Raw genomic sequence first — 15,749 nt, forward strand, 5'->3', positions numbered from 1 at the left:
AACGCTGACTTAGCAATCAAGAGCCCTGAGTCACTTAAAAAAAAAAAAAAAAATTATATATATATAATATATATATATATATATATATATATATATATATATATCACTGAGAGCAAAGGTCACTGTTACAGAGGAATACGAAAGTCATGTGCGTCACACCAGGGTTGTATAACGTGCATCCCAGGCTCTGAGCTTTGCTATTAAAAACAACCTCTTGTTCTCATCTCCATAATTGCATCGATTTCAATTTGACGCTGTTAATGAGCATGGGGACAAATCTTAAAGTTTTACGACAACACCTGAATTCTTTAACACTTTTTACAACACACTCGAATTCATCGCGTTTCATAAGTCCCCCATGATTGTTTATAATCAAGCAAACCTGCACACAATATCTAGACACTGATGGCATCAAGTTGTAAGTGTTGACAAACACTTTCATCAAAAAAAACAAAGAAAGATAAATGATTTAACATCTACTTGAAAGATTAAAAGATGAAGGGATAAAATTTCCAACTCGTAACTTGCAACGTCATACATTTACGAATGCAGGGCTGCAAAGTGGAAAGAACAAACACCTGTGCGACCTGCATAAATAGTGTGCAACTTGTTAACACTGATTCCAGACAGCGAGTTGACTGAAAACACAGGACAAAGCGGCATTCGAAGGCAGCCACAAACAGCGAATGTACAAAACTACACGGGGGAGGACACGTGCGCTAATTCTACACAGGATTACGTGTACACACAAGCCCCACGTACAGCAAGCCTTCTAAATGCCACTGCTGAGTCATGATCAAAGCCGAGGCTGTTGTATTGAAAGCTATTGTTCCTGTTAATCTCCCCTAACTATTGGCTCACAGGACCGAGCTAGCCTGGAAGCGCGTCCCCACATCCAGCGCGAAGACCTTAACCTAATCAGAGCTGCGCCTAAAGTTTCTCTGCAGATCGGCTGGCCTGAAAGTAAACAGGAGTTCCTAGCCTTAAGCAGGAAAAATACACCTTTATATAGATCTGTGTAATTGTGTCTCAGTCACCCTGAGCCTGTTTGTCTATGGGAGGATGCACATCACTGACACCCATACAGCACCTTCGTTTTTCCTCCCCCAGGGACGAGTCCTAAGCGTGTTTTACAGGAAACCTGCTTTATTGTATATGTACACTGTAAACAAAGTGCGATATTTTACAGAGATGACTCATGACAGCTCCGTCAGCTAACTGGCGAGACGGGAACTTCTTATAAATAAGGAGAACACGCATGAAATAAAACTTTATACACAAATTCTGGCCTTTGAGTCTCGAGTGCGGATACAAAGCGACACCTTAACACAACACTAATTTGCTTTGAAAAACACCCAGAAATCAGGTGAGTAAAGGCATGCAGACGTGTGAGAAATCATCATCAGCGCTGCTGTCAAAAAAAAAAAACAAGCGGCAGAGAGAGAGAGAGACATACCTGCCGCCTCTAGTAACGCCTCAAGCCGTGCTTGTGTCTCTGGATCTACTGTTCTGAGGTCAGCTCCGTCGGCTGCACTGGATAGGAGCAGCTCCGACGCCGTCTTTAGGACTGGGTTATCCAGGTCTTCCTGGTCTAAGATGAAGGACTCCACCTGCAGAGACAAAAATGCAACTGATTAACATGGGGGACAACCAGGTAGATGATGAACACCTGAATGTACTGGAAATGTACCACATCATAATACTGATAAATATCAATACATCGTTCGAGCTTAGGACGTTAAATACTTTTTTTTTTTTTTTAAACGGTAAAAGAACACAAAGGCTTGTCTCACACCTTTGCCAAAAAAAACATTCACATGAGTATTCAAAAGTGCACGTGTGCGCCCCTGTTACATCTGACAAAAAAGTAGCACAGCGTTTCATTAAACAAATATCAAACATGGTGGTGTTGTGATGGTCTGGGACTTCTTTGCATCTTGATGACCTGGATGACTTGCCATAATTGATAAAACCATGAATCTACCCAGCCATCAGTTTGTGTCCTCTGAATGGTTCAAAAAATACAAAATTAAGGTTTAAAGGAGGCCTAGTCCACATCCGGACTTAAATCCGATTAAGATGCTGTGGCATAAAATTAAAACAATTCTGCCAAAATTCCTCCACAGTGATGTGAAAGACTTATTGCCAGTTGTCGAAAATGCTGCGCCACCAAGTGTGGCACAACCAGTTGTTGGGTTTAGAGCGCAATTACTTTTTCACATAGGGCCAGGCAGGTTTGGACTTTTTTTTTTTTTTTTTTTTACCCTTAATAAATAAAATCGACATTTAAAATTTTTATTTTGTATTTACCTCAGGTTACTTTTGCATAACATTAAAAGCTATTTGATGATCTTAATCATAGGTATGAATTCACATTTCAAACAAACTTAAATAATTCTTTTAATTGTGTAAAGCTTCCTTGGCGACAATGGCAATTTTTAAAAGTGCTGTACAAATAAAATTTAATTGAAATGTAACCAAAAAGGGGGAAAAATTTGAATAAAATTAAGAAGGGATAATATTTTTCTCAGCTTACTTAATTTAACTAATTAACAGCTTAAGTGAAGTTGGTGTGATAAAGGAAAAAACTAAAATATACACTCCAGGAATAAGGTTAAGAACCACTACGTCATATTTTACTGTAAAAAACCCACCCCTTATGGAAGTACATAAATTCATAAATGTTTACAGAACATCGTCTGTTTGTATTTTTTTTATATTATGTTACCTCCCTAACAGACAGACCTCCCTCCTTTAGACGGATGGTATTTTTAGCTTCAGTGAAAAGAACTGCAACCAGTGTGAAGATCCATTGACAGGTGAAAGGTTTTTCCAACCACTTGTTCACAATATAAACATACTCAGTAGAGGAGGACGACGACGATCAGATGAAACACCTAGGAACTAGGGCTGTAGCGATACACTAATCTCACGATACGATACACGATATTCAGCTCACGATACGATATATATCACGATATTTAGCCAACGATACGATTCGATATAATTCGATACGATTCGATACACTTACATCATTTTCTGATCGATTTAAAAGAGACAGAGTGATTTTGGTGACATCATGTGAGTGTTTCATTTACTTGGATTGAATTAATTAAAATAAACTCAAAAAACATCAGACAGCTTGCAAAATAAATGCTGGACAAAATTAATCAAAGATGTGTTGAGAAAATTAGTTTAACTTAGCTTACAAGCGTTTGAAAAGTAAATAAAGTGCAACATTGCAATTTGCAATTAACAATGGAGAGTTAAAGTGCAAGTGGCCTGTTCTGAACAGTTTCTTTGACCTTAGGCTGTAAACTTGTCAGTATTTTGTCTGATATTTCATATCAAATATGCCTTTTCAGCAAAACCATAATGCCAAAATAGAGACCCATCAGATACAGTCTCAAGACATTAATAATAATAATAATATAATAATAATAATAATAATTATTATTATTATTATTATTATTATTATTATGCGAGATAATTAGCATTTTATCCGTGTGATGTCAATTCACTAGGTCACATCTATTTAAATAAACCCAAACTGCATATGAAAGAAATCAGCACTCGTAGTGGTCCATTTATTTATATTAAATATATACTGTATTTTTAAAAAAAATCCCTTGATAAAATAGCATAAATAAATAAATCATGGGTAGTGTATACCAGTGATTAAATATAAACAATACAACGCATGTACTGACATGTTTACAGCCTACAAGTGACTCAGCCGAGGTTCATCATTGTAAATATGTCCAAGATAACAAGGGAAACACATCCTGATGGCTAGAGTTCGTCAGGGATTAAAAAACGCTAACTGTCCGTTTTGGCCTTTACTGCGCTCCGTAGAATCTCACTGGTCCGCGCATAACCCTTCGCGGGCGAGCCTTCTACTAAATGCGCGTTCCCTGTGCCGATTTCACGGGGGTGGGGCTAAAAAAACGTATCCTGATGGGGGAACCAACTTCGACACAGCACCGGAATATTTAACGTTAGTGCCACATAGCTTACAAACCGCGATGCTTTTATCCAAGTCGTTGCTTTCCTTCTTTTTTTTTTTTTTAAACCAAAGTGCTCCCACACATCTGCTTTTAAGCAGGCAGGTGCTGGATTTATATTCGCCGCCATTCTCTGAATATAGGTAGAGATCTGCGTCTGTGTAAAGTTAGTACGGGTAACTTGCTCTACAGCAACACTAGCGACTGGCTGACCAAATCGCTCTTTTTGCAACGCGAACGGGGGTAAACAACACGGGGGATTTGAATGGGGCGTATGTATCGATACTCGCGGCTAAAAAATCGATACTTTCTTTGGAAAAAAAATATCGATTTATATCGCAGAATCGATAAAATCATCCAGCCCTACTAGGGACGTGGGATTGTTAAAGCACACAGCCTTCAAGACAAATTAGTGCTCACAGTTTTTTTAAACTGGTGTAAGCGTGTGTAATGAGTGGGTTTAAGACTAATTTACTGACATGGTTTAAAAGAAAAAGGCAGATAGGAGGCTGAGAGATTTTTGATAATGTAACACCATAAAAATGTCTGTTCTCGTTCTCCTTTGCGCTCGGTACAGGAGCGTTTATATGTAAGGCTGATCAGCTAAATAAGAGTAAAATCTAAACTAAACCCAATCGAACTGAAACCCAGCCAATTCTGGTCACTCTCCAATAGACCGATAGTTTCATCTCTATTATAAATGTAAAAAGTTTTTAAAATTTTGTTTTTGTACTACGTGAATCACCACAAAAAAGGAATCGTGATTCATAACAGAATTGATTTTCCCCCACTATCTCCAACGCTTATATCTAGTGTTAATATCCAGCACGACAACACCTGCCATTATAAACATTTCTCTAGTAAACATTTGCAATCGTATTCATGCTGCATTTGTTTTTTAACACAAAGACCCTGTGACATCATCACTCATAAACCTTTTTAAAAAGTATTAATTGCTTTGATCTAAAGATAGTTATGAATGAATGAGCTGAAGTGATAAATGAAGTTCTGAAAAGCAGCTGCTCTCATGGCGTTGTTTTTATCCATTAGCTTAGTCAGAGAAAGCTCTCATGTTCGGCTTTCCAGGTAGACTCATCATAAGCCTTGTGTTTGCCAGACCACCTCCAAAATAAGGTTTGAGTGACTGGAGCCATGATGTAAGTTTGAGTAGTGCTTGACCACACGCTCACCTGTACTCCACGCTAACCAAGTCAGAATCAAATCACTCAGAACTCATGTTAATTCTGGCGCAGGGTCTGAAACTAAACCATGGCAAGATTTTTCATTTGGTGATTAAATCTCAAAGGTCTTTCTGCCGCATGGTGGGCAAAGGTTTGGTACTAAAATAGTTTATAAATACATCTTCGTTGAAGCTGCAGCTTCATTCTGCTGCTTCTCTTCCGTCTGCATGCGCTGCGGGGGCGGACGGGCTGACACACACAAACACACACAGGCACGCCAGCCATCACTTCTGTTTGCTCTACAGGGAAGTCTCCTAGCTGCTAGTTACCGTTAGACTAACTAAGGAAGTTTTTACATTAGGCGCGATTAAATAGATGAATTGATTCAGTCATGAATCTTGGGTCTTTGGTTTGGTGATTTGCGTATCGCCACACTAACTACAAATCAACAACTCGGGCACCTGTGTCGCGTCCACAATCTGAGTCGCTCCTCTCGACAGATTGCATTCAACATCATAATGTTACCATAATACATCTAAAAGAAGTGTCTACGTGACACAAAAACACATTTTTTTGTGTTTGGTAAGAAATATGCTTGGCCAGTGAATTAAATGTTTTCCCCCCCCTTCATTTTCCCACCAACTTGGCCGATGACTTGGAAAAAGTTAATTTCGGATCCTGTCTGGCTATGAACCGTGTCTGTGGTTCTCCGCAGACGGGACACAACTGCGCTGAGATGCTGCAGTCTAAGGCTACCGGATTGATTTAAAAAAAATAAAAAGTAAATAAATCATTATTTTGACATGTTTAGCATTTCCTAAATACATAATTTTTGCTTTTAAAAATATTTATCCAGGCCAACAACAACACAGACCATAAAAACATGTTGCCAATATATATATATATCCATCACAAAAGTATTCCAGAAAAAAAAAGGCCATTGTTTATTGACAAACTGTATAAATTCCAGCACAGGTCCATGATGCAAATACAATCTTTGTATTTTAACTGTCCAGCACTACTGCAATCCCAACAGTGCTACCCCTACGACAGCCCCTAGCTTGTGTGTGAACATCACACGTGACACGAATCCTATTAAAATTTACAGATCGACATGAACATGGCACTGCTGACAGGAGATTAAAAAAAAAAAAAAAATCACCTTCACCTTTATGTTTTAGCTGTTCTGCCACACACTTCTGCAATTATTGCTTCGATTCTCTTACAGCCACTCTCTGGGGCGTTTTCACATTAGATAAGATTTATGTGTATTTGAAAGATTTGCGTATTCACACTCTCCGATACACAGCCATAGGCATACTGCCACCTGCTATAGGTCAGAGGATGAGAACGGCGCATGCTATGCGCACTCACAGACGTGTCAAATGATGTCACGTCTAAACAGCGTTTCGTTTCCGTTCTCGAGTAAGACTGGCTTCCATATCTGACTGGTGCGTGTGTTTGGGCACAGTTCCAAAGAGTGGAACTATCGTGTTCTCACTGAAGAAAATGTACCAGATCTTGGGGTCAAGTGTTCTCAGATCACAGATCCCTAAAACGAAAAAAAAAAAACTTTTTCAGCCCAACATCATCTACGTGATTAACACATGGACCCAACCCCCAACCCCAAAAAACTTTTGTGAAAGGATGTGAATAGCAGACTAAATTCTTTTTTATTCTTTTTTTTCCTAAATTTTTTTGCAATCATTATGTACAAAGATGGTTCTTTATTATTATAAAATTTCAAAGTCACATTTTAAAGACTAGCTTCTTATTCTGTCACTATTAAAATAATAATAATAATAATATTATTATTATTATTATTGAGACATGACCGCTCGGTTTCTGCTAAGCTAACAAAGCTGGTCAGTTCTAGCCAATGGCGTCTGATCGACTGCATATTGAGCTTTTTTTTTTAGTTTGTTTGTTTACCAAGTGTATGTTTAATATCACCTCATCAAACATACCCTCTGACTCGGAGACCACAATGCAGTGGAAAATGATCCAACGCCAAACAGGAGCTATTTTTAGCCTTTACATTTTAAGGACTGGATGATAAAAAAGCGTGTCTCGCCACTCCTAGGGCCTTCTGGTCCCTTCTGGCCTGTTAATTAGCACAAGAGGGCTCTGGTGACAAAGTTCGCGTGGGCCACGAGGTCCAGCCATGTAGGCGTGTTGCCTGGAGATGGAACGTGCAATATTTAGGCCCTGAGCGTCAGTGGAATTACAGTAAGCACCGAGACGAGCTGATCTGCGGGTTTGTCCCTCCCCTACCCTGGGCGTGTCCTTGACCTCTGCATACCTGACGCTCCACCCCTAAAGACACAACGTCCTGTAAACACAGGACTGCAGTAGTCAAGCAAATGAATATATATGTGTGTGTGTGTGTGTGTGTGTGTGTGTGTGTGTGTGTGTGCCCACAGAGGCTCTTGTGATCAGGTCGAGCGCCGGCGCAAGCACGCGGCAGAGCTAATCTACATAATTACTGGTGACTTTGACGACAGTGCGCACGGGAGGGTATAATGACATTAAATGTAATGTGATCCAATTTAACACTTCAGTATTCCCTTTCTAATCTGCGGAGACGTTATACATGACCTGAATTTGCATGACCAGGCTGCAAAAAACAAACCTTTTTTAAAAAGCATTGCAACAAACATTTTATGGTTATTTTTCTTCTATCTATATAAAAAAGAATTAATATAAAAAAGAAAAAATGGTCAACTATATGATTTTAATCCATATTGCTAGATGAGTTTATGATTAAATGGACAGATTTTGCAGTCTGTCTGTATCAGTAGAATTTCTACAAAAAATAAAAAATAAAAACAGGAAATGAGAGAGACAACCAGAGACTTCAGTCACGTGCATAACTATGATGAAAATATTCTTTTAAAACAAGCCATACTTTATACTACATACAACAACCTAAAAGGCGTGTTTATTCACGTTATGTGCATGATGTAGAACGGCAGCCTCGCCTGGTTCTTGAGTGCAGCAAAATGACATCCCTGTGTAAATAATTCAGTATTGTTTCCCCCCACCAGCATGCTTCACCACCACATGAGAACTTGTACATCCTTTTTAACTTTATATTTAAGCATTAAACACAAAGCACAGGCAATAAAAATGATGATCGCTCGCTCAGTTAGACGTCTACAGATCGGAAAACTCCTTGCAAAACACGACGAGAACGTAATACGACATTCTGTCGCTGGCCGAGCAGCGGTCACGTCTTTGTGACTTAATGGGGAGGGGTCTTCTGTGAAAACAATTTCACAGAAATTATGGCTTGCCAAGACAGAGAGAGAGAGAGAGAGAGAGAGAAAAAGAGAGATAAAAAAATAGTGAGTAAGGCAACGAGAGAGGGTGTGGTCAGCAAAAAGTCCATCTGTAGGCAGATTTATTAAATGCATGTAAAGCTCAGATGAAAGTTCAGAGAGACTCATTCTTCTTCTTTATATACGTGCATCTCAACAGAGGCAGCTGGAAAGACAGACCGTATCTAGAGATAGACTAAGGGAGAGGCTGAGTCACGAGAGAGAGAGAGGCATCATGTCCAACAAGGGAATCTTATTACCTCATCAATGCTCTGAAAGCAGGACGGGGTGTTTTTCCTCGGGCTTGGCTAACACACGGGACAGGAATTATTGTTCGATCTGAGGCATTCGGCCTACAAACACACCAGTAAACACACAACCGCAATTTGGAGGTGAAAGATTATCTCGTGCTGCTGAGACTTGGTGCACGTGAAGACATAACTAGGGAGTTTCTTGTCCTTTTTCCAACCACCCTAAAACAAATGGAAAAACAAAGAGATGGAGGAAAGAAAAAAAAAAAAAAAAAAACTTTCCCCACAGTCCTGCCCTGTTTAGGTGTAACAGAGAATTGATAGCGTTGGGTTCGGATTATACATTTATATCACTCAGCTTCGGGAGAGAATCGAGACGTTGTTCTGTACAGTACAGTGCAGTGCAGTTGTAGAATCAGCATATACTTGGAATACATTAGAAATTATCACTTTCAGGATAAAAAGTAAAAAAATATAAACATTTTAAATTGACCGAATCGCCTGCTAAAATTAGACGAGATACAATCATCTGTTTGCCATCAGGTCAGACGATTTAAGCATCTGCTGGAAGATGTTGTGTCTGAAGCTTTAAGATCGACAAAAATAAAGCGCATGTTGTATTTCTTTCTTTTTACTTCTTTTTGTAGCCTTATAAACAAAACATCTATCGCTGATGGGCCTTAGCTTGCCTTGTCCATGCTGCTAAGGAGATAAAGTACAACATTAACAAAAACACAAGTTAAAATAGTTTTATCAGAGAGTATATTTTTTCAATTTTTTGCACAAAATAACATTTTTTACACTCATTCACTTATTCCAGAGTTTCACTGGTGCTTGCACAATCAAAAGTCCCACTTTGACAAAAAAATAAAAAAACAGCATGTACAATGAAAGTAAACTTGTCTACAAGAATGGAGAGACATTAAGTAGACTAGCATATTGCAAATATATGCAACAAAATGAACAGTACTGAAATTCTCACATCTTCGATGCGCCTTTTCGTTTGTCGACAAGGTAAAGCTCCTGACGTACGTGTTCCCAGTAGTGAAAAGGAAGTTGCGTTGTGCAGTTGCTGTTGCCAATGGGTCTCTTAACGGAGGAAAAAAAATATTTATAGTTGTATTATTTCCGCTCATACGGAAGCGGACATGAATAGTGACCAAGTTTGAAAAAGGTGGCAGAACAATTCCTTCCTGTTCCCCCGATATCACACCACCTGATGCTTTCCTTTAACATTCGCCGCATGTAGGCATGTTGAACCATGAAGATCCGCCAAGAACTACGTCTGCATTACGTGAGCAAATCGTCTTCGTCTACAGCGAGGCGGTGCGCGCACACACACACACACACACTTCCAACATTTGCATTACACATACCATGGTAAATTAACACGCTAATAGTGTGTACGTTTATTTCTTTTAGGAGAAATAAACACTTTTTGTGACATTGTCACTTTTTTTTCAATCTCATACTACTGTAGGTGTACAAGTATAAGCAACATTCCAATTTCCTGGTGTTACTTAAACAAAAACATTACTCAGACACCAAATCATCAAAAGGAGTTGATACAATGATTTAACATCAAATGTGATGAAAATCTTGAATGACTAAAATTGAAAAATGTTTAACTACATAATAAATGTTATCATGTCAAGACAGAAAAATAACGAAATAAATCGAAATGGGATAGAAACCGTAATTATTTACTTAACCTTCGGCTTTCTTAATCTGGGATTAGTTTTGTTCACATTGATGTCATCAGATTACAGTCCAATCCACTGTGCAGAAAAAAAAATTCTTTCTTTTTTAACACCATGCCAGCTTCTATGGCTATATTCATGGCGAGAAGCATTTTTGTTATTCAATATTAAAACTTGATAAGATGTTTAAAAAATATTTTTTATTAAGAACTTTAAAACTACATGTGGATTTACTTTTAAAAGTTAAAAAACTGTCAACAGAGTAAAAAAGTTACAGTCAAATAAAATATGTTTAATGGACAGAAGGGTTCTGCATGATAAACACTGTGGTGGGGTTTTTTTCTTGACAGTAAAATGTGTGTGTTGCTTCTGATTTTCCTGTCCTGCATCTTGTATAAATCACTTGATCCCAGCGATTTTTAAAAGAAAATGTAAATCTTGATCCAACATCGGTGTTCATTTCATATAGTTTATTAGTTAAGCATTGGTCCCATTGTAGTTGCCATTTTTTTTTTATTTATTCATTTAAAATTAGTTTTCAAATTTAGTGGTTTCGATTAATTTCAAAGCCATAAGCAGAGCATTGCTTCTGCAGTAAAAACTGAACTTTGGTTTGGGATGCGTAAACCTGTCGCAGTAGATTTGTTGCAAAGGCTGCTGTCACTTTACTGATTTTGATCCATTCGTGTATACTGGGGTATGCTGTGGTACTTTTCCTCATTTTCAAATACTGCTGGTGATATTCAGTCGGATGGGTTTTAGACTTTTTTTTTTCCTAGATCCAGATAGATGTTAGGCTTTTTGAGATTCCATGGAGCAATTCTGTAAAAATATGTCTGTTCGAAGATGTTCAAGTCAACTTCTCTAAATGTGTTTTAATATGTAAACCAAGTGGGCAGATACAGTTTGGTTTCTTTTGATAGAATGTTAATTTGTGAAGAATGCTGGATTTTCCTTATTTCTCCTCAGTTTGACTGTATATTGTAGTGCAAATTTTAATCATCTGTTTTCCAAAGAGGGTTCATTAGCTTCGACATACAGACTTTGGACTGGTAATGTTCTGTAGGCTCCTAATGCCAGTCGTATGCCTTGGTGATACGTACAGTGTCCAGAAAGCGTATATATGATTTTCTGGCTGAAAGATAAATTATACTTTCATAATCCAGTTTTGATCAAATTAATGTTCTATATATATTTCAAAGATGAACTGTCTGCTCCCCATTTGGTTTTGGATAAAACCTTTAAAATATTCATGGCTTTGAAAATTTCTTTTCAAGAAGTTTAATGTGTGAAATAAAAGATAGTTTACAGTCAAGGGTGATACCAAGAAATTTAGTCTCTTTAACGACTTTTAACAGGGGTTCCGTCCATAAACAACTCTGGTTCATTATGCAGTGACCGAAGCTGCCAAAAATGCAGGCAGACGGTTTTTGTTTGTAAGAAAGGTCTGCATTGACCAAGATTGTATTTTGTTCATCTTCCGTTGGATTTTCCGCTCAATAGTCATCATATTCTTACTTCTGTAGCAAATGCAGATATCATCCACATATAGAATAAAAAGACCGTCAGAACCAATGTTTATAACAATAATATTAAGCTTAATACTAAAAAGTGTTACAGATAAAATGCTTCCTTGAGGTTCTTGTTTGTGCGGGTTGTGCAATTTATCAAAAATGAATAAATAAACAGACCAGCCCATCCAAGTACGAGGGGCGGTTATGTTAAACTGGCATTTGTGATAAAAATGTCTGGAGAATGAAGTTATAAAACTGATTGACATTGACAGGAGACTTGAAGCACAGCATAGAGTTGAGACTTAACATCTAAATGGCGCAAATGAGTGCGTAAGCAAATGATCCCGGAACACACTGCTGTTTCCTGTGAACATTCATCGAGTGAAACACCTGATCCTTAGAAAAAAAAAAAAGAAAAAAAACACCATCTTGCACAAGAAATGTATCCATCTGTGTGAACTGTACACACAATAATTCACCAACACCACTTACACATTACAGGAACTCAGCTGGGAGTTATTGCCACATTGCCCTGTACATTCCTGACCTCGCTCTAAGGCATTCACACGTTTGCGGCATTAGAGGAGTTCCTGGGAGGCCAGCGTCTCAGACTGTGAAGCAGGCAATCCGATCATGGATCTGAGAAAACTTTCTAACTTGATAGTATACAAGCTCTAGTGAAACACTGGGATAAGTGCATTAGTGTAGCAGGTGATTATATTGAGAAATAAAGGGAGTTATTACGCTCATAACTGTGTTCTGTTTTTCTGCACAATCAAAAGTCCGGGTTTTACTTAAACAGCCGTCATGTACAATAAAAGTAAATCGGTCAACAGGAATGGGGATAAAAAGCAAAACAAATGGAGATTAAGAAAACCAAAATACTCAATATATAAAAAATGATAAAAATATCATGAGGGGAAAAAAAGTTACAGCACACGCTGGTCTGTTTGTACAGAAACTTAAAATTTCATAGCACCTTGTTGCATGCACCTAACACGTTTCCAATTCTCCCACTCATCTTCAGACGCGTTAGCAGCAGCTTTTAGACAAACGGATCATGTGAACCAGTCGTGTTCCACAACCAACTCTGTGGATGTGTGTATGGTGTGCTTTCACAGAGAATTAACACCCTGATGGCTGATCACTCAACTCATCCATCGTTCTCCAAATAAATAGATATCAGTCCCATCTGCAGGGTTTCAAGTTCGAGCACATGAACCAAATGTAACCAGAAACAAACACTTCACATCCTTTCCCCTTTCAGGAAGTCATATATTCCCGCCACGCGAGCCTTAATCATGAAAGAAGTGCGTTATTTTCATGCACCGTGACTCCTGAATCCAACTGCTCACCACCATGTATTTTGAGTCGCCATGTACTGTTTCTTCAACAGACCTATAAAATTATCTAAACGCAATAAATATGTGAAGCATAAAGTGAATGAGGTTTAACGTGATTCTTTAAGCACTTTCAATTTCCTCAGTTAGACAGGAAATGTGTTTTGACCTAAGATCCAAGTTCTCCTCATTTCACCAGATTTTGCTTTCAAAAAGCCAGACTTTTTTTTTTTTTTTTTCAGTCTTAAAAAATAGTTCCTAAAGGAACTTTTTGGGCTCTCTGATACTGTACCTGACCAGGTTTAGAGGAATGTTTGTTTGTTTAGCCACACAGAGACCTAGAAATTATTCAAGCAGGGAAAAAAAAACTAGGGATGCACCGAAATGAAAATTCTGGGCCGAAAACGAAACCGAAATTTTTGGATGCACTTGGCCGAAAACCGATACCGAAACCGAAAATGGCTTCATTAAAAAACATGTTTAAAATATTTTTTTTTTTGTTTGTATTAAAAAAAACTACAAATTAATTAAGCAATCAAACTTTTATTGATAATAAATAACAGTAATAAGGCTGTTTAACAATAACAAAACTTGCTTCCAAGTGCTTCCGAACCGCCGACATACTCCGTGTTTGATGCGTAATGACAGCGCGAACGAGACGGGAGGATGGGAGAGGCGTGGCAACAATTTCGGCTTTTATTTTCAGCGCTTTCTTACGTTTCGGCCGAAACCGATAATGCTATTTCGGCCGAAAATTTTCGGCGGCCAAAATTTCGGTGCATCCCTAAAAAAAACATAAGGCATGAAACAGAGAGAAATGGGTGCAGATGACGAGAGATGATTAGCCCGGTGATTAGTATACTGGTGATGCCGAATGCTAAATGGTTGAAAATAAAATGAGAGGGGAAATGAGACTGCTGCTGAGGTTGCTGTTTTTTTTTGTTTTGTTTATCTTTAGGCACTTTGCAGCCTGTCAACATGTGTTCCTATTTCTTTAATTTAATGTACATAATTCTATTTAATTTAATATAAAAAAAAGACAGGGTTTAAAACCTTCATACAATAATATATATATCTTTAGACTTAATTTTTTTTCCTTCATTTGAAGTAATTTCATTACAAACAGTGAGAAAACAAACCACACCAAATCACAGGGATTGAATTTCACTGAACCGGACACATAAGTGTAAAACGCGTCTCACGAACCTGTATGCTCAGTTTCCTTACTCGTCTCAATTCCTTTTCGTAGATCCTATGACGTGAGTGCTTATGCAAGCAAGAAATTAAGGCAGTTCAGTTCAAGTCACAGGCAATATGTAAAAGAAAAAAAATCAGGACACTAAAAGCAGAACTAATATAACTTTAAAAATACAGTTTACACTGCCAGCCCTAACATTACACTTAGTTGAACTTTATCCATAGAAAATACTCATCATCTTCCTCATATATGCATGGCAAACAATTCAACAAAGTTATTACCAGCTGAAGTTATCACTAATATAAAACTGCATTAATAATTAATTGGCAATCACATCCTATATGGATGTGGTGGTATGTTTTGTTACATGCTGACAATTTTTTTACTTTACATTAATTATCTTGTGTTTTATTATTTACAATCATACCTCAGTGTTCCTCTAAAGCTGGTTATCTATCACTATTCAGGAAACCTTCTGCTCTGACTACAGTGTTAAATTAAACGAAAACTTTAGGCACGTGTTTTTGGCTTCTCTTCTTTCCCGCATGATTATATTGGACACACTTCCTTGTCATGGTTAACAGTACACCTTTTCTCTTCTGACTCGATTTAAAACTAAAGCTTTAAAAGGTCTTGGTAGAGTTCAAATCATGTGTATAAATCTGAAAAGAACAAATGAAATCCTGGACCAAAATCAGCCGATTCATGAACAGGTTTTCGTAAGAAGTCAAAGAGAAGTCTCTTAATTGCAAGGAAAAACATTTTTTAAAATGCATACGTATGTGTTTATTCCCATCTTATACAAATACCCTGGAAGCTATGTACGACATGACGAAAAAAACAACACATTATTCCGTGCCATTAGTGAATGTGCATTATGTCGTTAAGAAAACCTGTTTGGAAAAGCCAACTTCCTCCCTGGAATACTTGTTTGTCATTGGTTGTAGTCCTGTCAATTATTTTACATATACACACACACCAAGCTACAAACCACTGTAGATCACGGAGCAACCTTTTTTCATGATTGTGGACAGGAATTATCAAGAGAAAATTGTAAAGGAAGGAGTGCTTAAGGAGACAAAATCAATCGAGGATTGTCTGTTCTGCAAATAGAACATGAGGTACAGTATTTATTTATATATATTTATTTATTTATTTATTTATAGCTACCAAGAATGACGCACGTTTGTGTTTTTATTTTTCGCTCTTTCTAAAATCATTGGGATGTGACATGATATATT

General features: G+C 37.7%; 1 protein-coding gene across 6 annotated transcripts in view; it reads right to left on the reverse strand.

The window, feature by feature from the left end:
* ankhd1 (ankyrin repeat and KH domain containing 1) overlaps nucleotides 1-15,749 on the reverse strand; it is a 43,709-nt gene that overhangs the window by 19,509 nt on the left and 8,451 nt on the right. For all 6 annotated transcript variants that reach the window (XM_053478015.1, XM_053478016.1, XM_053478013.1 and 3 more), the window contains exon 2: nucleotides 1,457-1,610. In XM_053478015.1, coding sequence (XP_053333990.1) covers nucleotides 1,457-1,610 — 154 coding nt within the window. The remainder of the gene's footprint in view (nucleotides 1-1,456; nucleotides 1,611-15,749) is intronic.

This window comes from Clarias gariepinus, chromosome 19 (assembly GCF_024256425.1).
Source record: "Clarias gariepinus isolate MV-2021 ecotype Netherlands chromosome 19, CGAR_prim_01v2, whole genome shotgun sequence".
NCBI lineage: Eukaryota > Metazoa > Chordata > Actinopteri > Siluriformes > Clariidae > Clarias > Clarias gariepinus.